The 22,622-nt window shown below is 44.3% G+C and overlaps 1 protein-coding gene across 1 annotated transcript in view; it reads left to right on the forward strand.

Moving 5' to 3' along the window:
* UPB1 (beta-ureidopropionase 1) overlaps positions 1 to 20,368 on the forward strand; it is a 36,136-nt gene extending 15,768 nt beyond the window's left edge. Inside the window, exons 7-10 of the mRNA XM_065417873.1 lie at positions 6,849 to 6,930; positions 10,510 to 10,552; positions 16,823 to 16,977; positions 20,285 to 20,368. Coding sequence (XP_065273945.1) covers positions 6,849 to 6,930; positions 10,510 to 10,552; positions 16,823 to 16,977; positions 20,285 to 20,368 — 364 coding nt within the window. The remainder of the gene's footprint in view (positions 1 to 6,848; positions 6,931 to 10,509; positions 10,553 to 16,822; positions 16,978 to 20,284) is intronic.
* The last annotated feature ends 2,254 nt before the right edge of the window (positions 20,369 to 22,622 follow it).

A 22,622-nucleotide genomic window follows, 5' to 3' on the forward strand; every position in this document is an offset into this window, starting at 1 on the left:
AGACACCCCAAACTGATGGTGTGTTCTATAATTAGATTTCACCAACCTAGTAACAAATGTGAACTCCTGGATCACTATATCAGTCTTCACATAGAGTCACAGACAGTCCCCTTAGACTCTCTAGTCTATCTTGCCACCCAGACAAACTGGATTTTCTGATAAAAGGTCACTTACACCAAAATCACACCAGATTCAGGTTGCTCCCAGTCCCAAGAGAACCATCACTTACCCCAGATCAATTGGTATCCTAGATCTTACACGAAAGGCAACACTGGTAGCCAATTCTAGAGTAAACTAACTAAAGGCTTATTAGCTAAGAAAAGGAAATAAAAGTTATTGAGAGGTTAAAGCAGGTAAAATATATGTACAGGTGAGACACAATTTGTAATTCCAAATGGTGGTAGTGATGTAATAAATTTCCAGTTTCCCAAAAGTCTTTTCAAGGTACCGAGATTGTCTCTAGGGATCTCCACTTTGCATCTAGTATCCTTCCCTGTAAGAGTCCAAACACTCCAGAGATGAGGGATCTTTCCCTGAATCCATACTTCTAGCTTCTTCTCATAGGAAACAAGCGACAGGGTCACTACCCACGTGGGCTCTTTGGAGACGGAGAGTGAGGAATGCATTTAGAGTCTTTGATCTCCAATCACCACATAAAATGACCACTTGATTTGAAATTAGCACTTTGCTATTAAAGTTCTTCATTTGCATTCCATAAGGCTTCTTTCTCAGATTGATGAGTTATTTAGTTACAGGGGTATAGACGATGTAAATATTTGCTATTACAATGGGATACAGATAAGTTAAAACAGTGCATGTAACATCCCATTACTTTTTATGACGTTTAAACAAAGAAAATAACAGAACACCACTAGCTGTCACCTTCAGCCCCCAACTAAAACCTCTCCAGCGCATCATCAGAGATCTACAACCTATCCTGAAAGATGATCCTTTACTCTCACAGATCTTGGGAGACAGACCTGTCCTCGCTTACAGACAACCCCCCAACCTAAAGCAAATACTCACCAGCAACCACACATCACTGAACAAAAACACTGACCCAGGAACCTATCCTTGTAACAAAGCCCGATGCCAACTCTGTCCACATATCTATTCAAGTGACACCATCATAGGGCCTAATCACATCAGCCATACCATCAGGGGCTCATTCACCTGCACATCTACCAATGTGATATATGCCATCATGTGCCAGCAATGCCCCTCTGCCATGTACATTGGCCAAACCGGACAGTCTCTACGCAAAAGAATTAATGGACACAAATCTGACATCAGGAATCATAATACTCAAAAACCAGTGGGAGAACACTTTAACCTGTCTGGCCATTCTATGACAGACCTGCGGGTGGCTATCTTAAAACAGAAAAACTTCAAAAACAGACTCCAACGAGAGACTGCTGAGCTGGAATTGATATGCAAACTAGACACAATCAACTCAGGGCTAAATAGGGATTGGGAATGGCTGAGCCATTACAAACATTGAATCTATCTCCCCTTGTAAGTATTCTCACACTTGCTTCTTATCAAACTGTCTGTACTGGGCTATCTTGATTATCACTTCAAAAGTTTTGTTTCTCTTACTTAATTGGCCTCTCAGACTTGGTAAGACAACTCCCACCTGTTCATGCTCTCTGTATGTGTGTATATATATCTCCTCAATATATGTTTCACTCTATATGCATCCGAAGAAGTGGGTTGTAGCCCACGAAAGCTTATGCTCTAATAAATTTGTTAGTCTCTAAGGTGCCACAAGTACTCCTGTTATTTAAACACCAAATACACTCTTACGTTTAGCAGTCACTTTGCTCTATACTGCTACACAAGTGAATTGGCCTGGCTTCCAGCTATGCATTCAGGGCCGGCTCCAGGGTTTTTGCCGCCCCAAGCAGCGCAAAAAAAAAAAAAAAAGCCGCGATCTGCGGCGGCAATTCAATTGCCGCCGAATAGTTGGACATGCCGCCCCTCTCCAGACTGGCCGCCCCAAGCACCTGCTTGGCAAGCTGGCGCCTGGAGCCGGCCCTGTATGCATTTGTAAGCATTCAGTGAGGCCTGGGGCTTTGGCATGAGCTGGCACATGGTCTGCCAATATCACAAGTGCATCTATTAGCTAAGGTCCAGTATTCCAGAATGTGTCAATGTATCATCTTGACACACAGTATAGTACATGTACTTTTTCATTTATCCAAATGACAGTGGAGTCTGAAAGAAATCCAGTTCTGTAGGATGTACACTCCTCTACTAGTAAGCAGTGTTGCCTGACCTGTTGATTATGTATTTATTATATTGATTACACTCAGAGGATTAGTAGGTTCTCATCCCAAGATCAGGCCCAGTATTATTAAAATTACTATCCAGTTGGGAGCCCCGACATGCATGGTTCCAACACTCACACTTAGGAAAACCTTTTGTATTTGTAATAGTTTTATTAACACAATTAGTAAAGTCACAAACACTCCAACCCAGCAAGGTAGCTAGAGAGAATACAGAATGTGCATCTGAACATCCATATACTCATACCATTCTTTGCAAAAGGATCCAAAATGTTACTCATCACCCTCACTGTCAGATTCACTATCGCCAGTGGCCACCATCCTGGCATCTCCCAAGCGTCACATCTCCCCAAGGTATGTAGGCTGGGATACAACTTTGATAAAGTGTTATGCTGAAACCACTATGCCAAATGTATATTCAGTAGGGGTTTCATTCTCTTTTCCTTATTTGTATTTCCTCACCCTACTAATGTTGGGATGCCCTTCTCCTATAGTTACTAATCCTTTTACCTCAAGTTTATTAGCATATACATCAGTTAATTACTGTGGCACTTTGGTGGTCGGCCATCTGCTGATGTTCGGAATTTAAAATATACCAAGCTGGTATAAATTAGCATCTTGTGGTTAGCTTGTCAGCAGTTTAGTCATTCTTGCATATTACACCATTCTATCTTGGGATATCTTGTGATCTAGGGATACTCTTGGTTAGCTGTTTATGCTAAGGCTTTTTGAGCCTTGTGCGTTGATTAGTTTAACTAAGCTATTCTCTTACAGGCCTTGAGGTTTGTGGGCTCATTGCAATACTATCTTAAGTTAGACCTATGCCTTATCTATTGGCTACAGATGGTGTGATACTGTTTTATGCTCTGTGGTATAAATGCAGGTATTCAAATGTGCATTTATTTTTTTTAGGAATTTATACCATATTATCTTTTTTCTGTTCCCTTAATGTTGCCCTCTTTATAAAGATGCTCCTCTGAGTGGGAAATTCACTAAGCTTTATACCAGGAATCAAGTTATCAAGGAGCAAGTTATATGAATTAGTTATTTTGACAAATGGTCACAAATAGAGTTAGTGGATTCCTTGAGTCATCTTCCCTGCCCTACATCAGGTTCTTAATTAGCTCTGTTTTGATGCTAAGAGTCAAATGGGTTAAGTTAAGTAAAAGCTGAGTTCAAACATATATATTTCTGGGGCAGGAAGTGTCTCTCACTCTTTGTTTATAGAGTGTCTAGCATAGTGGGGCCCCAATTTCAGTTGGTATCTAGGTGCTAAAGTAGTACCAATAAGAAATAATAATAATGTTACCCTTTTTGACCTAAGCACTTGTTTCCGTTAGGAGAAATTGATGATGGAGTCAGGTGCAATCCTGTTTATTTACAAAGAACGTACATAAAATCCTGTTTTCCTGAATGCACTAGGAATCAAACAGCAGGAGGCAGTTATTTACTCACAGTTCCAAGCCTCTTTCCGGCCAGCACTCTACCCAAATGTGCTCTTTCTCAGTGTCACACTACAAGTGCTTCTCTGGCTGGCTGGTAGGCTTCCTGGCTACCTTTCCTGTGTGCTTCTGTTGTGTTTGTACTGCCTCTCTGCCCCCTTCCCACACCCTGCAATCAAATCAGTATCCCATCCCTCTGTTTGTGTTCAGACCCCCATGAAACCCCTTGGCCCAGTGGTCTAGTCCTTGAGCAGTGGTTTCCATTGCTTCAGCCATCACTAAACAAAGGGGCATTTAGTTTCCCCCTCATTTAGCCTGAATGGAAGGCAACTAGTATAACATGCCTAACAATTTCATCAAGGTGGGGTGATCGCCCAACCCCCAGCATAACAATAATATTAATATATTCAGTAATGCTAAGCCTGTTTCAGAAGCTCACTCCTTCCCTAGGTGAGGAGCTGTTCGATAGAACATTTTGTAGGCAGCATTAGAGGACTCTAATAACTTAAGCCCCAGTAATGCAAGGAACTCTATAGGGGTGCAGAGCTCCTGGCAGAACTGAGACCATAGTGCTTCCTATTTGAGGTAATAACCACTTCCTGGGCTGAATAAACTGTCTTTGAGTCTGTCAGACCCAGAATATGGCTGTTATCAAGGTAACAGGAAGCCCTGTTGAGTTGTTTTTAAGCTACTGAAATTTTAAATGTAATATTCAAATTGAAAGTGAAGGAAGAAAATCTTACAGAAGGAATCAACCTCTTCAAACTAACTGAACCCCCTTTAGGCCCCTGCTTTCCCTTCCTCTGACTCAGCAGGGCTTGTCTGTCCAGAATAATTGCAATATATCTTTGCTTTCATTGTCTTTAAAAACAAAGAGAGGGGACAGGCCTCTCCCAGTGTAAACTGTGTAAACATAAATGTATGAGTTATTCTGGGAACAAGAGCCCTGCTGAACGGAACAGGAGAGAACAGAAAAGTTTTAAATCATGGAGAAGGGATTCATTTTTTTAAAAGTTTTGACAGCCCCATTTTCTGTGCTCTCCGCTGGCTCCCCTTCTCTTTCATGTAAATTTGGAATTTTTCTGCATCAGCCAAAGGGATTGAAGCAGCGAGGCCAATCTTTGTTGCTGGCAAACAGCTTGAACATTCTGAATACGTGAGCCACTCGGAGTAGGGAGATTGCAGTAGCCAGAGAACTGTGATTATGGATAAATAAGTGCATAGTGAATACATAAATCACGCACCCACAACCAAGCCCAGTACAGGGAATTGTATATTTGGAGTGGTGTGGAAGGGAACTATAATTTTGAATCAGTAAGTGTACAGCATCCTGTCACTCAGACTTCCTAAGGCAATTCTGTTTCCCGATAAGAGCTGATAGCTGCTGATTTAGGTTGTTTAATATTGGAAAATGTCCTTCGAAAAGAGTTTAGTAAATACAGAGTCACTTGTAGTGGGCTTTACAAATATCACCATTAAAATAATGTTTGTGATGTTGGTCCATTTACAGCCCATTAAGAGGAGAGCAAACAGAAATTACACTGCCTTCCTGAGGCACTTCATTGCTTTTCTGGGTGCTCCAGGCTCTCCTGATTATTAGCTTTCTTCTCTTGGTTGCTTTTTGAGGGTATAATTTTTATTGCAGGAAGAGGACTCTTGAGTCCCATGCAGAAAAGAGTCCTAGGAAAATGGAAGAAAGCTGTTCTGTAGTAACCTCTTGGCTATAGTCTCTTTTCCCTCAGTATTTCTCCTTCCTTCTGTGAAATTGTAATTTGCAGGAGCCTTTCAACAAAGTCCCTTTTTCTTAGAAGTGCTGGCAGGTTGGCTCAGCAGTTGGGGGGGAGGGGGAAGAAGAGGGGGAATAATAAACCAAGTCCTTTCAATCAAGCCAATGAGCATCTTGTAGGTGCCTGAGTCTTCTTGAGATTTACTTATAACAGTCATCCACCCACACTCTCCCCTTGGAGCTCAATATTGGGCAGCTACATGCTGTTATGAGGGTGATTTTGCAGAGGAGTGTACACCCAGTCACTCTTGTTTTTCAGTGCTGTAGGTACTGTCAAACCATATCTTCTCGAATGATCTGATCCCTGTGTCTCACTATGCTTAATGAAAGGAAGGCTTCCTGCGTTTTCAGTGAGACAAGGGGAGTGAAGTAATATCTTTTATGGGTCCAACTGCTGTTGATGAGAGAGAGAGAGAAGTTTTCGAGCCACACAGAGCTCTTCTTCAAAAGTTAATCTAATAAAAGATATTACCTCACACACCTTGTCTCTCCAATATCCTGGGACTGACATGGCTAAAACTACACTGAGTTTTCAGTGTCTCCAAAATTGAATCCCAGTTTCGAAAAGGACTGAGGGGTTAAGGTGGAGGAGGAGGAATTCTTTCCCATTTCTCAGTTCTTGGTTTTCTATACAGTGTGGAGACTGGTTTAATGGATAATGATTGAAATGTTACAGGGCTGCTTTTGTCAAGCTTGCTCTTTTGTTCTGTCAGCCCAGCATAGGGGAATGACTTGTTGAAAATTTCTATGAAACCTGCAAGCAGAAGGGGTGGAATTTTTTTTTCTAGCTTTCAGATAATCTAGTTTCCCATTGCCTGCCTCAGAAACTGCTCCTGGAGAAAGGGGGAGGGGGGCAATTAGAGCGAGAAACTTTCTACACTGCTGCAAAATATTATTTGGATTCCTGAAAATTAATGTATAAGTCTTCCAGACTGTTTTGAAAAAAATTTCTCCCAATAACTTTAATGGAAGGTGTATATCTAAATTCCCTGGACTGCTTGAAAATCTCAAGCCAGGCATTTAAAACTCTCATCATGGTGGTCACCATTAAAAGTCAGCATTTGCCATGTTACCAGATAAAATAGCCTCTCCCTATATGTGGAATGGAAATAATGTTGGTAACTATGCTGAATCTGGTGGAAAATGCTGACTATTAATGGTGACCACTCTTTGTGATCCAAGTTCATTGACAGGAGTTGGCTGTAGTTAGTTTTGGTTTCCCTGATCGAGAGGCTCAAGATTACAGGTGTCCATAGCCCATGAAATATCCAAATTTATCTATGAGCCATGCAAATAAACAATAACCACCACCTTTTTGTTACTATTTTGCAGCGAGTCACTGTGGCCAATTGAAGCAAGAAATGCAGCTATTGCTAACCACTGCTTTACATGTGCCATAAACCGAGTTGGAACGGTAAGTATTTGAATACTTTGCTTTGTAGCCTTAGTTTCAGAATCTATACATTTGAGCACATTTTAATCCTAGCTAATGAATTGTATAGTGCTAACGGGGTTACATGGTAGCACTAGGACACCTGGAAAACTCCTGTATTCCTCTGTATAGCATGAGACCTCCTCTCTCATGAACGTTTGCAATGTGCTTTGAAGATTGAAAGTGTTGCTATGATACCTAATAAGCAGGGAGAGTGTGAGCCACCTGCCCTGCTGCTGGCAGCCTGCATTCTGCTGCGGTTCCTTCCTATTCTTGACTTGTTCTTTCTCTGTGGTGAAGGATTTAACTAAGGACTTGTTTACCCTTACCGGGGGATCAACGAGTGACGATCGATGCATCGGCGGTTGATTTAGCGGGTCTAGTGAAGAGGGGGAGGGGGGCAATTAGAGCGAGAAACTTTCTACACTGCTGCAAAATATTATTTGGATTCCTGAAAATTAATGTACAAGTCTTCCAGACTGTTCTGAAAAAAATTTCTCCCAATAACTTTAATGGAAGGTGTATATCTAAATTCCCTGGACTGCTTGAAAATCTCAAGCCAGGCATTTAAAACTCTCATCTGTAGATTGCTCTCCCGTCGACTCCTGTGCTCCACCGGATCGAGAAGAGTAAGGGGAGTCGATGGGAGAGCGTCTCCCGTCGACATCGCATAGCGTGGACCCTGTGGTAAGTAGATCTAAGCTATGTCAATTTGAGTTACGCTATTCACATAACTCAAATTGCGTAGCTTAGATCGACTTTTCCCTTTAGTGTAGACAGGGCCTAAGATGAATGCTCCTCCCCTTCTCGCTAATTCTCCTAGCTCCTATGCAGAACCCGGTGTCTCCTTCACTAGGATTATTGAAAATGAAATGTGTCCTTGCACTTCTGTAACAGAGCTAGTTCCTGCTAGTCAGACACCTTCTCTCCTTAACAACTGAGATCATGGAACCAATTCTACTTTCATGTGCAGTAGGTGAGGCCTGTCTTCAGACCTAGTGACACAAGGTGAATGAGGTGTAATATATTGTATTGAACCAATTTCTCTTGGTGATGGTGACAAGCTTTTGAGCTATGCCGAGCTCTTCTTCAGATCTGGGAAAGGTACTCAGAGTGGTGCAGCTAAATACAAGGTGGAACAGATTGTTTAGCATAAGTAGTTAGCACATATTTTAAGGGACCATTTAAGGGAAGTTGTGGTGGAAACCTGTAGGGAAGTTTAGATCATTTGTCCAGAGGATGAAAATAATACCGATATCAACCTCTTTATGGGCCACCTTGAGGAAGAATTTCTGGATAAATGCACCATGAAACCAATATACCTAAGATACATCGATATTATATTCATCCTCTGGACAGATGACCTAACTTCCTTCTGGATTTCCACCACTACTTCAACCACCACATTCATCCATCAAACTCTCTCTAGAACACTCTCACAGCAGCAACAACTTCCTGGCCATGATTAGCTTCAACAGTGGAACCTTACAGACAACTGTATACAAGAAACCCCATGGATGACCGCACTTACCTTCACAGATCTTGTAAACACCCCAAGAAATCTGTTATCTACAGCCAGGCCCTCAGCTACCATAGAATATGCTTCAAGGAGAAAGTCTGGGATACACACCTTAACACATGTAAAACCACCTTTACCAAACAAGGATACTCCACCAGAGAAGTAGATCACATCATGGAATGAGCCACCCCAAAATCCCAAGAGACCCTACTTCACTACAGGGGGGGGGGGGGGAAACCCTCCGACCACACACCCCAAGTTGTCACCTACCACGCTATACTGAAACCGGTATGGGGTATATTTAAACAGTTACAACCCATACTCGATGGGGAGCACCTCCTGAAGAAGTCTATCCAACCCTCCTCTTCTGGCCTTCAAACAACCCACTAATGTCTCCAGGCTCATTGTCAGAAGCAAGCTCCCCACAGACCAGTACCCACCAACTCAAAGCGGCACGAGACCCTGCCATAAAAACAGATGCGAAACCTGCCGACGTATCGCTACCGCTACAATGGTCAATATCTGCCACAACACACGTTTCAAGATGTATGGGTCCTACATATGCCTATCACAACATGTAATGTACCTCTTCCAGTGCACTAAATGCCCCAGTAACAACTATGTGGCTGAAGCCAGACAGTCATTATGCTCTTGAATGAACTTACAGAAAAATGATAAAAGACAAAAATACCAGATCATCCATGGGCAAATACTTTTCACAAAACGATCACTCCACTCCATATCTGACCTATCAGTCCTCATCCTCAGAGGAAACTAGCACAATTCCTTCAAAAGATGAGCCTAGGAGTTTAAATTCATAATTTTGCTGGACACTAAAAATCATGGTTTTAATAAAGACAGTGGATTTATGGTTTATTACAATAATCTGCAATCCATTAATCCCCTTTTTTGTCCTATGACTGGAGGAGTGTTAATGGACCACTTCACCGTGAATAGTTCCTTAAAACGTGTTAGTTACTAAACAATCTTGTATTTAGCTGTGACACTCTGAGTACCTTTCCCAGACCTGAAGAAACGCTCTGTGTAGCTCAAAAGCTTGTCTCTTTCACCAACAGAAGTTGGTCCAATGAAAGATTATACCTCACCAAAGTTGTCTCTCTGATATCCTGGGACCAACATGACTACATCAACACTGCAACATTCAGAGCTAATGCACATGCAAATTCTTTGTTGGACACCTTAGTGTGTATATTTTTGTAAGGTGCTCTCCATGAATCTGGCTTTGTGTCCACCTGCTAAGACCATATGTTCTTCCTTTCTATTATTTGCAAAGACTACCTCATTTAAATCTCTCTTCTCCCACCACCATACCAGAGCTGTCCTCTCCTTGGATCGTTAACTTGTTGTGGTGGAGAGGCTTGTGTGTCCCAATGACCCTCAGAACTACGTCGTCCAGAGTCTTGTACTCCTGGTAGGATCACTTTTAGCAAACAGTTCTGAGGTGAAGTTCCAGATGAAGCACAGTCCAGACTTCTCAAAACCCCAACGGTGGAACAGGTGTATTTGAGGACTTGTTAGTTCTCTGTGGCTGTGAAGGCGGATGACGGCTGCAGCAGGACAGAGACCTCCAGTTGTCTCAGACTCCCCTGCCACCGGGTCCAGGGCTCCTTCCTGTCAAATTTCATGAGGTTGCTGCCTGCGCACCAACTCCCCCACATTAAAAGATTTCATGCATAGGCCTCTCCCATGACCAGAGTTGTGACACTCTAGTATTACTACTCATATTCCCCAAAGTGCTGTGAATACAAGGCTGTCACCCAAGCAAATGCCTGTCTTCCAGGCTAGTCCATCCTAAAATTCTAGCAAGACAGTCACTACCTTGAATCTAGAAACTAGGTGACACTGAAGATTCCCTTCTACAGGCAATGTTGACGGTAAGCCAGACAAGTCTTAACAGATGTATGCCAAGCATTAATTAATATGTTAGTATATTAAACATTGTATTGCAGCAAGATTCTCTTGCATGAAATGAGATTATAGTGCCATCTACAGCCTCATTTCAAATGGCCTTTGTTTCACAGGAATACTACGTGAATGCATTTACATCTGGAGATGGTGGGAAAGGTACGTTCAGCAAATACCTTCATGTGTTGCTAATAGTTGATTTTGAAGCATGAAGAGTTATCTTTCCGGCTATCTGCCTGTAGTTTCCATGACAATGGTAGTATCTAAGAGCAGCCTTACTTCCCAGAAATGCCACTGTCATAGAAACTACAGGCAACTAGTAGGAAAGATATCCAAAGTACAGTGGCATATGGTGCTTATATAGGGCTGTTATATCCTTCCTAGGGACTCCAGTCTGTCTGATCCCTGGAAGCTTGCAAGGCAAAACCCCATAAATTTGCCCTATGTTGTCAGTGAAGTTTATGATGATGCATTAACCTTCATGTTCTGACTTTAAATCCATGCCAGAAATTCTCTTACCAAGTACTGTTGCTACATACACAAGTTAATGTGAAAAATGATTAGCTTCATATAGTCCATATCCAGACACACAGATGATCTATTGAGTCTCATGTGTTTTTGTGAATGGTTTACATAAAGTAATAGGTTCTGACATGCCGAGCCACATGATGCTGAAGATGGGGTGCAGAGCTAAGACATACAGGAGACTCTCTTACTGGACTTCTCCATTTTACTGCTTTATAAAACGTTGCCTCTTTATAACAATTGTCTGAGTCTGATGTGGTTATAGCAGACTCCCAGAACCTTCCTTTAGGCTGTCGATTACTCCTGTTGTAATGCCTATTCTATAAATAGACAAATGTGCAATTCCCAACAGATATGTCTTCACTGCAGAGTTAAGATGAGTGATCAGCACCTGGATTAATCTAGCCCCAGCAGGGGGAGTGCAAGACCTGTGTGACTGTGTCCTCACTGATACTGCATTCACTATGTTGCTATGACTTTTGAGGGTATATCCCATCGTTCTTTGTGCTGCAGTAAGCTGAGACACCCTATGATTCTTTCCCAGTGAATCGTGGTAGAACTTGTCTGTCTTGGGCACATGGGAGAAATTGTGGGAAGCCGTTGGAGGTGTCAGTGCATGAGTGATTTAGCCTGCATCTTTACTGCAAAGTGGACGAGTTGCCAGCCCAAGTGGAAGCAGCACAGGAGCTCTCCCCTATACAGCCAGCCAGCCTGAGTGTAAAGCACCACCAGACCCAGGAGAGAGGCTTTTGTGTGAATGGAAGTGGGGTGAGGGGCAACACCTGACTAAGGCCTTGGCTACACTTGCCGATGTACAGCGCTGTGAGTTAAACCTGACTTCGTGCAGCTGAGTAGGGAAAGCGCTGCACTCTGTCCACACTGACAGCTGCCCAGCGCACTGTCGTGGCCACATTTGCGGCAATTGCAGCGCTGTTGGGAGCAGTGCATTATGGGCAGCTATCCCACAGAGCACCTTTTCCCATTCTGGCGCCGTGGGTTGTGGGAAGGGGGCGTGGGTGCACCCTTCTGGGATTCTGGGTCCTGTCCTAATGCCCCGTGATGCATCGCTTCGCATCCCAGAAATCCCTTTGTTTCCGTCCACCTTTGGCGCCATCTTTCAACGGTTTCAGAGTGCAGCGCGATCTGTCTGCGGGAAATGGAGTCCGAACTGCTGAGGCGTATGCTGACGAGTCTCGCCAGCACGTCACGTTTGGCTGTCGAACTATTCCTTAAGATCCAAAGTGACAGTGAGAGTGAGGGTGAGGAGTCCGACGATGCTATCGAGCCGCGTAACGCGTACGATACGAAATTGCTTGTGGCATTCACGGACATGCTCAGCACCGTGGAACGCCGCTTTTGGGCTCGGGAAACAAGCACTGAGTGGTGGGATCACATCGTCATGGAAGTCTGGGATGACGAGCAGTGGCTGCAGAACTTTCGGATGAGAAAAGCCACTTTCATGGGACTGTGTGAGGAGCTCGCCCCCACCCTGCGGCGCAAGGACACGAGATTGAGAGCTGCCCTGCCAGTGGAGAAGCGGGTGGCTATTGCAATCTGGAAGCTGGCAACTCCAGACAGCTACCGGTCGGTCGCAAACCAGTTTGGAGTGGGAAAGTCGACCGTTGGAATCGTGTTGATGCAAGTTTGCAAAGCCATTAATCGCATCCTACTCAGAAGAACCGTGACTCTGGGTAACGTGCAGGAAATAGTGGATGGCTTTGCACAAATGGGGTTCCCTAACTGTGGAGGGGCGATAGATGGGACGCACATTCCTATTCTGGCACCACCCCACCTAGGATCCGAGTACGTTAATCGGAAGGGGTATTTCTCTATGGTTCTCCAGGCGCTTGTGGATCACCATGGGCGTTTCATTGACATTAACACAAGCTGGCCCGGAAAGGTGCATGACGCTCGCATCTTTCGGAACACTTGGCTGTTCAGGAAGATGCAGGCCGGGACTTTTTTCCCAGAGCAGAAGATCATGGTAGGGGAAGTTGAAATGCCCATTGTGATCCTTGGAGATCCCGCTTACCCGTTAATGCCGTGGCTCATGAAACCCTACACAGGGAGACTTGACAGCAGCAAGGAACGGTTCAACTACAGGCTGAGCCGGTGCCGAATGACTGTGGAGTGTGCCTTTGGCCGTTTAAAGGGCCGCTGGCGATCTCTGTATGGGAAGCTGGACTTGGCTGAAAACAGCATTCCCGCGGTTATATCTGCGTGCTGTGCCCTCCATAATATTTGTGAAGGGAAGGGTGAAAGCTTCACTCAGGCATGGACCTCCGAGGTTCAACACCTGGAGGCTGAATTTGCACAGCCAGAGAGCAGGGCTATTACAGGGGGCCAGCGCGGGGCTGCAAGGATTAGGGATGCCTTGAGGGAGCAATTTGAGGCTGAAAACCAGCAGTGATATCTGGTGCCCTGCACAGGAGTGAAGTGCAGTAGTTCCAATCTTTAGGAATCAGTGTCTGCTTAGCAGACAAGCAGACTTGCAGTGCCTGTTTAGTTCCTGGGCTAAGGAGTCTTTTACTTTATGCAATAATAAAGAATGTTTTCAAAGCCAAAGAATCCATTTATTGAAAAGAAAAAAAAATTATTTATTGAAAAGAAACAAGGGGGTGGAGTGGGGAACAGTTCAATCACAGATTTGCATATGTCCTGTCTGGTGTGCTGTGCAGTGAGTGCTGCATTTCAGGATAGCTATACTGCATGGTGATGGGGGTTGAGTGCAGAGGGTAAGGGTCGTGGTTTTCAGGGCTGGGTGGTGAAGATACTGGTGTTGGAGGCAGCGGGTGGCGTGAAGAACACGGAAGTTGGGGAAAGTGGGTTGGAGGTGACAGTGGGGCACAACGGAAAGAGTTTTGGGACAAGGGCTGTAGGGGGGGGTGGCGTTTGCGGTACTGCTCCTCTTTCTGCATGGCTACCAGCTCCTGGATAGCATCTGCTTGGCGCTCCAGGATGCTTATGAGCCTATCAGTGCTTTGCTGCCGGTGCGCGGTGCTTTGCCGCCGGTGCGCTGCATTTTCCTGGCGGATCCTGCTTTCTCTCTCCCTCCAGTCCTGTGCTTTCTCATTCTCTTTAATAGATTGCCGCATCACTTCTTGCAGCATGTCTTCTTTGCTTTTTCGCGGTCTCTTCCTGAGTCTTTGCAGTCTCTGAGCAGGCGATAAGAGGGACGGCTGAGGTCTCAAGGTTGATGCAGCTGTATAGGCAAAATGCAACATTTAACAGAGGCAGCATTGTTCATACCAGACAGAGTAATGATCCCCCCCACACTTAAGGAGTAGAGAACACACAGGGTCTACACAATAGCATAATTTTCCCGTCCGAAACAGAGCACACATATCCCACGGGAGCCTCACAATGGTGAGTAAGGGGGACTGATTGTTTCAGGGCTGCACTGTCCTCTGGGTTTCTGTGCCTTGGGGACAGAAACCCAGCTTCAGGGGGCACCTACAGCTTCAGGGGGCACCTACACTGAACACTGTCCCAACATTTTCCACAGGAGTTCGTCCTGGATGATATCTCGCTGCTGAGGGTGACCTGGGAAGCAAGGGAGGGTATTCTACTGCAATGCGGCTTCCGCCCTGGCCCATATGCAGCTTGCCTGTGTGCAGCAATGGTCCCCCCTCCCCTCGTGGCACAGTGGCGCGGACAGGTTAGCCTGGCTGGGACAAGGACCACGGCGGCTCTCCCGATAAACCTGCGCAAACGCATTGCACACGTTCTGGATGAGACATTCGAGGAGATTACCGAGGCCGATTACCGCGATGTGATAAACCACATCAATGCACTATTCCGCATCTAGGCATGCATGCCTAACCCTCCTCTCCCAAAGAGCCCGCACCGAAAAAATCCCTTCCCGAAAAAAAAAAAACTGCTTACCGGGATCCTGCTCTTCTGTTTGTCCTCCACCAAGTACCGGCCGCTGCGACTGGCTACCTTCCTCCTGGCTCGAGAAGAGCTCCTGGCTGCATGGCTGCAGGGATTCCGGGGTGTCTCCATCAGGCCCACCACCATCACTCCCGTTTTCCTCCTCCTCCTCCTCCTCCCCCCCCCACACCGGCTCTGAAGTGTCCATGGTGGTGCTCGGAGTGGAGGTGGGGTTAACCCCAAGTATCGCATCCAGCTCTTTGTAGAATCGGCAGGTCGCGGGGGGAGCACCCGAGCAGCCGTTTGCATCGCGGGCTTTGCGGTAGGCACTCCGCAGCTCCTTCACTTTAATCCTGCACTGCAGGGGGTCCCGGTCATGGCCCCTTTCCATCATGTCCTTTGATACCTTCCCAAAGGTATCGTAATTCCTACGGCTGGAGCGCAGCTGGGACTGTACAGCTTCCTCCCCCCAAACACTGATGAGGTCCAGCAACTCGCCATTGCTCCATGCTGGGGCTCGCTTGGCGCGTGGAGGCATGGTTACCTGGAAAGATTCGCTGATAGCACTCCACGCCACGCCGGGCTGAGCAAACAGGAAGGGGATTTTTAAAATTCCCGGGGAATGTAAAGGGTCGGTCACATGGTTGGTTACCTGAGGCCAGGGCAGTAGAGTTTGAACTGATGACCAGAGTGGCTAGAACAGGCATTGTGGGATACTGCCGAATAATTCTGGAGGCCATTCACAGCGCATTGGGCGGCCACACTGGCGCCGCAGCGCTGCAGCGGCAGCGCTGCACTCACTATTCCTCTCGGAGAGGTGGAGTACATGCAGCGCTGCAACCACGGAGATACAGCGCTGCAAATGCCTTGCCAGTGTGGACGGGGAGTGAGTTACAGCGCTGGGGGTGGCTTTACAGCGCTGCAACTCGCAAGTGTAGCCAAGGCCTAAGAGCCCAAATGAACTGCAGTGAAGACATACCTTAGAGGGGTTTCACAGGAGCAAACCAAAATATACTTGGCCAGTTTTATTCTGTTCTTTAATTTATATCATTATAAATGGTGAGAACATGACAGGCAAAAGCAAACACTAATTATAATTCAGAAATAAGAGAAGAAAGAAAAGAATAACCTAATGCATTGTTGTGTTCACTACAGGCTTGAATAAACGGATAAGTTATAAAAATCAAATAAACGTGTACTCTGTCAGATTCCCTGATTATCTATTCAGAAATCCAAAAGTCTGAGATTCTGAACTGCTTTCTCTTGGGGTAGATGTAACCCACCAATATTCACTTGTAACCTCAGCATTTGTCCTATGGGAACCACCATCTTCTCTGTTTATTTTCTGGCCTCAGTCTGAGTCTCAGCCAACTCATTTGCTACAGATCCTTGTATTGGCCTGACATTGGAGCTCAGTATTAGCAGCTGCTGCATGAAGGTGGCTAGTGGTTGCTATCACTCACTTTGATTGCCCCCACTGAGCAGTGCAGAACTTTCGAGGTGTCTGATGCTCTTGATCTTGTGGCCAATCATTTGATCCTGTTGAAGATATTTGCATTTTTAATAAGATTTTTCTTCCTACTATCTCAATGTTTTATACTTTGGTCCTGTACTGAAGAGCTAATGCTGTGAACTCTGTCAGTTGCCTTGAAACACATTACGATGTCACAGTTAGCATTTACTTGATTGTAGGCTAGATGGGAGAGGGAAACAAAGCCCTTATTTAAATGCAAATAGTTTTAATAATTAGCAAGCACAGTAGTCCATTATGAAAAGCCTATGAAAGTTGTGTGGATTCCTGTTTGTCTATGTGAAAGCTCTCCTCTGTGGGAAAGGTAACTAATGGTTAGAGCTACAGTTTTCCTGTGGCTTCACTGTGGTGGCTTGTTGAGTTAAATGAGGGCACAGCTGGGTGAAAAAATAGAGGAAGTTATCCTGAGTTTCTCAGGGGAAACAACATGTGAGGTTGCATACTTATTTGCCCATGGCATTCTATGTTTATTATTATTATTATTTATTTTATTTATTAAGCCCACCATGACTTGGGATATTTTTATGGCTCGAGTTATGTGGCTGCACCAGATGGCAGTCGGACACCTGGACTGTCTCGCACGCAGGATGGGCTTTTGGTGGCTGAGGTGGATCTAAACCTTTGCAGGCAAGTCGGTGACAAATGGAGTTTTAAGGTAAGTCCTTATTCTCTAAAGCAGGGGTAGGCAATCTGACACGTGTGTGCCAAAGGCGGCACGCGAGCTGATTTTCAGTGGCACTCACACTGCCCGGGTCCTGGCCACCAATCTGGGGGGCTCTGCATTTTATTTTAATTTTTAAATGAAGCTTCTTAAACATTTTAAAAACCTTATTTACTTTACATACAACAATAGTTTAGTTATATATTATAGACTTATAGAAAGAGACCTTCTAAAAATGTTAAAATGTATTACTGGCACGCGAAAACTTAAATTAGAGTGAATAAATGAAGACTCAGCACACCACTTCTGAAAGGTTGCCGACCCAAAGGTTGTAAAGAAACCTGGCCAGTTCTCTAAGAATAGTTTGCTAACTTTTATATGACATTGAATGGGCCTTACACATTAGTTTTTGTGGAATTTAAGATGTTGCTAAAAAATGAAACCTTCTGGTCCTTATGATTCTTAAGGTCACACTCAGAAGGTTAAGTGGTGGATTGCTCACTTCCTGAGCCTGCAGACAGCCTGAAGCCAGACATGAAAACTGCCTCCATTCACCTCTGAAGCCTCTTGCTCTATTTCACTTTGGAAGTGAATTAAGCTAAATGGAATTTAGGCCACTTTAATTCTGAATGAGAGCATCCACACGGGTTTACTGTGGTTTAACTAATCTAACACACCTTTAGTTAATTTAGATGAACTTTCCTGAGGGTAGGTCTATACTGCAATTAAAAACTCGCAGCTGGCCCATGCCAGCTGACTTGGGCTCATGGGGCTCAGGCTAAGGATCTATTTAATTGCGGTGTAGATGTTCGGTCTCAGGCTGCAGCCCAAGCTCTGGGACCCTCCCACCTCACAGAGTCCTAGAGCCTGGGCTCTAGCCTGAGCCTGAATGTCTACACAGCAATTTTTCAGCCCTGGAGCTCGAGCCCCGTGAGTCCGAGTCAGCTGACCAGGGCCAGCCACGGGTTTTTTCGCTGTGTAGACATACCCAGAGAGTCCACATGTAGTCAAGCACTTAGTTTTAGTCCTCAGAACTTCTATAGGTCTGGAATTTCGATCAGCCTTTCCTCCTGAACCCAATATGGACCTTGACTCCTGGCAACAAGTAGGATAAACCCTCTAGCTAGTGACCTTTACAGTCTGTCATCCTCCTCCTGCTTGAGTTCTTCAGTGATACTGTATTCCAGTGTCTAAACCAGAGGTAGGCAACCTATGGCATGTGTGCCGAAGGCGGCACGTGAGCTGATTTTCAGTGGCACACTCACTGCCCAGGTCCTGGCCACCGGTCCGGGGAGCTCTGCATTTTAATTTAATTTTAAATGAAGCTTCTTAAACATTTTTAAAACCTTATTTACTTTACATACAACAATAGTTTAGTTATATATTATAGACTTATAGAAAGAGACCTTCTAAAAACATTAAAATGTATTACTGGCACGCAAAACTTTAAATTGGAGTGAATAAATGAAGACTCGGCACACCACTTCTGAAAGGTTGCCGACCCCTGGTCTAAATTCAGACATGGTAACAAAGAATTTTAGGTCTTTATCTGTACAAAAATACATCCAGCTTCCTTGCGTTTTGCTCTTGCATACGCCTGTGCCATATGGTCTTATATATTCTGTGACACACTGGACCTAGCGTCTGTGGAAAGGACTCTTGGTGGCTGTGGTATACTGGTACTGAATTTTACATCCTCAGTAAAATGAGGGGTCATTTCAGCAGAACGTAGACCTTGGTCATCAGAGAATACACAAGGGCCCCTCAACTGTAACCACACATTTTAGATGCATTCAAATGTGGACATTTTTATTGCTGTATGAAAATGAGTAGTACAGTATCCCTTGTGCTGTTTTTATATTTGGTTGTTTATTTTATCTGCCCCCACGTCTTCTGGTTCCAGTGTGCTGCAGTTTTGTATTGACAGTGCAAACCGGCATTGCTGGAAGTTTTGGAAGCTGAGTAGAGGACAACTGGGGCTTTTGACAACCAGAAAGGAGTAGGAAGCAGTTTACATTTTTGTCATTTGATGGAAATACAATATCCCCTTTCTACGGCTTGACATTTGGGGGTGATGGGCATGACCTTCTTGCTCCCCACCCAGACAACCCTTGACAGCAACCACATATCCCCATAACTTGCTCCAGGATCTGCCACTGCATCCAGAAGCAATGGATAAGGACATTAACTGTATGTTTCTTCTAAAATTATCAGCAGTGAAATAATTTAACCATTGTCGTCATTACATTTCAGAATTCATTCTATTGCTGTGAGAGGAGCAAGTTCACTCCCCTCAAAGCTAATGTTTCAGGCTGCTTGCACACTCAGGAAGACAGCAGGATCAAGTCACATTTAGAAAGCTTTCTTCACAAGTATAATGCCTATAAACTTACTGTGAAAAGTGACTGTAAAAAGAGCAGCATGGAATTCATGCTTTATATGGATATTTTTTACACGCACACACCCACACACACACACACACACACACACACACACACACACACACACACACACACACACACACTTCTTTCTAACTATCATCCCTGAAAATTCTGCCTGGCATCTGAAAGTCAAGATGGGTTCTTCCCTTACTGTGCATCATCACCAGATGATCATGCTACCACAATGGGAGCTGTATAAGTTCCTACATAGATACAGGTTCTGCAGACCAAATGCTACAGTGACACCTGTGCAAACCCATTGAAAGCAGTGGGGTTTTCAGGTGTTACTGGGACCATCATGTGAAGACTTCTCACTTGTGTAGTTCACTACCTTCATTGGATGTACATTGGTGTAACTGGAATTCAGTACATAATTCTATCAGTGCACAGCAAAGAGACTCCAGCTCTCACACTCACCTGTGTTAGCCCTGCAGAGGTAACACAGGTTTTAAAAAAAAGCTGTAAGAATTTATTTTTGTCACTTGTCAGCAAATGTGACTTTGAACACACACACACAGACACACACACACACGGAGTACATGTGCTGAGCAAGACGGTGCCAATTTTACATAGTCACTTTGCAGCATAGAACTCCATTTGTAATGTGTTTTTAAATGAGAGCTTAGCTTTTGCAAGAGACTGCTTGTGCCAGGGCATTGGTAATTTTTGAAGATTGATGGAATTAAGACCTTCCATTTCTTGGTAGTTAATGTTTCTTTTTTTTAAAGTGATGTAAATCAATATTTTCTATTGAAATTCCTTCAACTGATCATCTGTAATCCTCCCTGGCATTGGGGAGGAGAAGGAGCAGCTAATGGGAAGTTACTGAAATAGGCTACAGCTCTGCTTTTCTTTTCCAGATGACTGGTAGATACGAGATGTATGCAGAGGAACTCATGAAGGCTGTCCAGCTTAACTTTGCACCCAATATTATTAAAGAGTAGCTGTGACGGTGTCCTCTGGTAGGAGAGCTCTTACACCAAGGTGATAGCATCTCCTTTACAAAACAAAAGTGATCTATGTATGTTAGTCTGCAAAAGTCTCCATCTTCTATTATCTTACAGTTGGTACTGCAACTGAAACTTGGCCAGTGCAGGTGCAGTCACTGCCAGTCAAAACTTACTATACATTTTTATAAAGTACTTACTGCAAAGTGATGAGCAAATGATAGAGGGCTGGGTGAGGAACTCACCTGGTCAGATTTAGCTTAAATTCTGAAATGTGCATTATACTGTATGAGTGTTGGTGAAAAGGTGATATAGCATATACAAAACCAATCTGGCCCTGAGGAAATGCTAGTGCACTTTCCCTACATGCTTTGTTTCAGGGGGATAAAAATGTCAACACTTAAAGGCTTTGTCTGAGACCTTCTGACACATCTCCTTTTCTTTGGATGCCGAATCAGTCCTATCGTTCAGAAGAGTATCAGGAATACAAGCATTGACTCTTGGTACTTCCCAAAAGGAAGCGCTAGATAAGGAACTGACTGTATTTCCCCTCACTTCACATAACTTTACATTGTTACAAGTAGCTGAACTCCCCTGCTGTCACACAGGTGTAATTTGTTAAGTCATGTTTATGAAAAAGCCCAAAATGGCTCTAAACAAAAACTACCATCAGCTATTCTTGTAGCTGTTTCCATTGCTTCATATTGCTGCAGACGGGGGGAGGGATAGCTCAGTGGTTTGAGCATTGGCCTGCTAAACCCAGGGTTGTGAGCTCAATCCTCGAGGGGGCCATTTAGGGAACTGGGGTAAAAATCTGTCTGGGGATTGGTCCTGCTTTGAGTAGGGGGTTGGACTAGATGACCTCCTGAGGTCCCTTCCAACCCTGATATTCTATGATTCTAAGCTTCAGAGTGGTGTTTGGGGTTAGTGGTGTGTGCTGGTTGTGTCTATTTGTGTGGGTTATGTTGTGCTAGGAGATTTATGTTGATTTTTGTGGCTGTGACAATTGGGCCAGGTAATCCAGCATCTGTGCAGTTTCCCTAGTACAACCAATGAAATTATTGCATGCAAATTAGCTGTAGAGTAAGGTTGGTTGCGTTACCTCTGATATCACAATGGTCTAGAACTCTTGGCATACTATAGCTGTACACCACCCAGGTGTAATACGTAAGGTCAAAATGGCTGAGAACTTAAAAATTGGATGGAAGTAGGCCATGAAACCCAGTGATGATGGAACCTGGTGATATTCTAAACAAACAGAGCTTTCAAGCCATGCTTGGACCTGTTTCCATTGCTTCACACTGACTCAACAGACATTTTAGGCTTCAGAGTGCCATTCCTAGAATCTTACTATATGGATGCTGCCACACTACGTATTTCAGCTTGTGGACATTGTACCTCTTAGGTTATTTATCTTGCCGGGGAGGTAATGACCTTAGCATTGCTGTTCCACCATCTGACTCCTTAGAGCCAGGGTACCCAACATATGGCCCATAATCCTACACAGCCCACCAGAGCATTCATAAGGCTGCAGCGGGGCTCGGACTATCAGCCCCGGGTGGCGGGACTCCTGCTGTTGGATGAAATCTTATTAAGATATGTAGAATCTGTTTGGCCCACACAAGAGTGTGCTTAGGTTTATGTGGTCTTCTAGTATAATAAGGTTGGGCACCATTGCCTCAAGAGAATTGGTGTATCTAAATTGGTGGTTTAAAAAAATGAACTGCATGTCCCATGTACTAGTTTTACAGGGGAAAATATGGAAGGAAAAGGTCTGGCCAAAAACAGAGTGGTTGAAGTTAGGATCTTATGTTGGTGCCCAAATAAGGATTTAGGAGCCTAATTTTTGGCAACCATTTTTAAAAGTCTTGGCCTCTGTCTTGTGAAAAAAGATTTAAAATGAAATGTGTATGGTTTGGCTTGACTTAGTGAAGATAAAAGGGGCCTGTGGGCTATTGAAAAACCTTTGAAGGATAAGTAATTATTTAAAGTGAGCCAAGGGTCCAAAAGTATAAAGGATGGAATAAAAATAAGAAAAAGATTTGTTTGTAGAATTCCCAATAAAAAAATTTAGTGGTAGAATTTTCTTAAGAGAATTGGTGGAAGTTCCCTTGTTTGGGACACTTATGACAAGTGATCAGTAAACAGTGTGAGAAAGTAATCCTACAACGGCAAGGGGTAGCACTGGGTACTTTTGTAGACCTTTTCCAGTGCTAAAACCAAACTTGTCTGTAATGCCAGAGTAACTCCA

This window comes from Emys orbicularis, chromosome 16 (genome assembly GCF_028017835.1).
Source record: "Emys orbicularis isolate rEmyOrb1 chromosome 16, rEmyOrb1.hap1, whole genome shotgun sequence".
Lineage (NCBI taxonomy): Eukaryota > Metazoa > Chordata > Testudines > Emydidae > Emys > Emys orbicularis.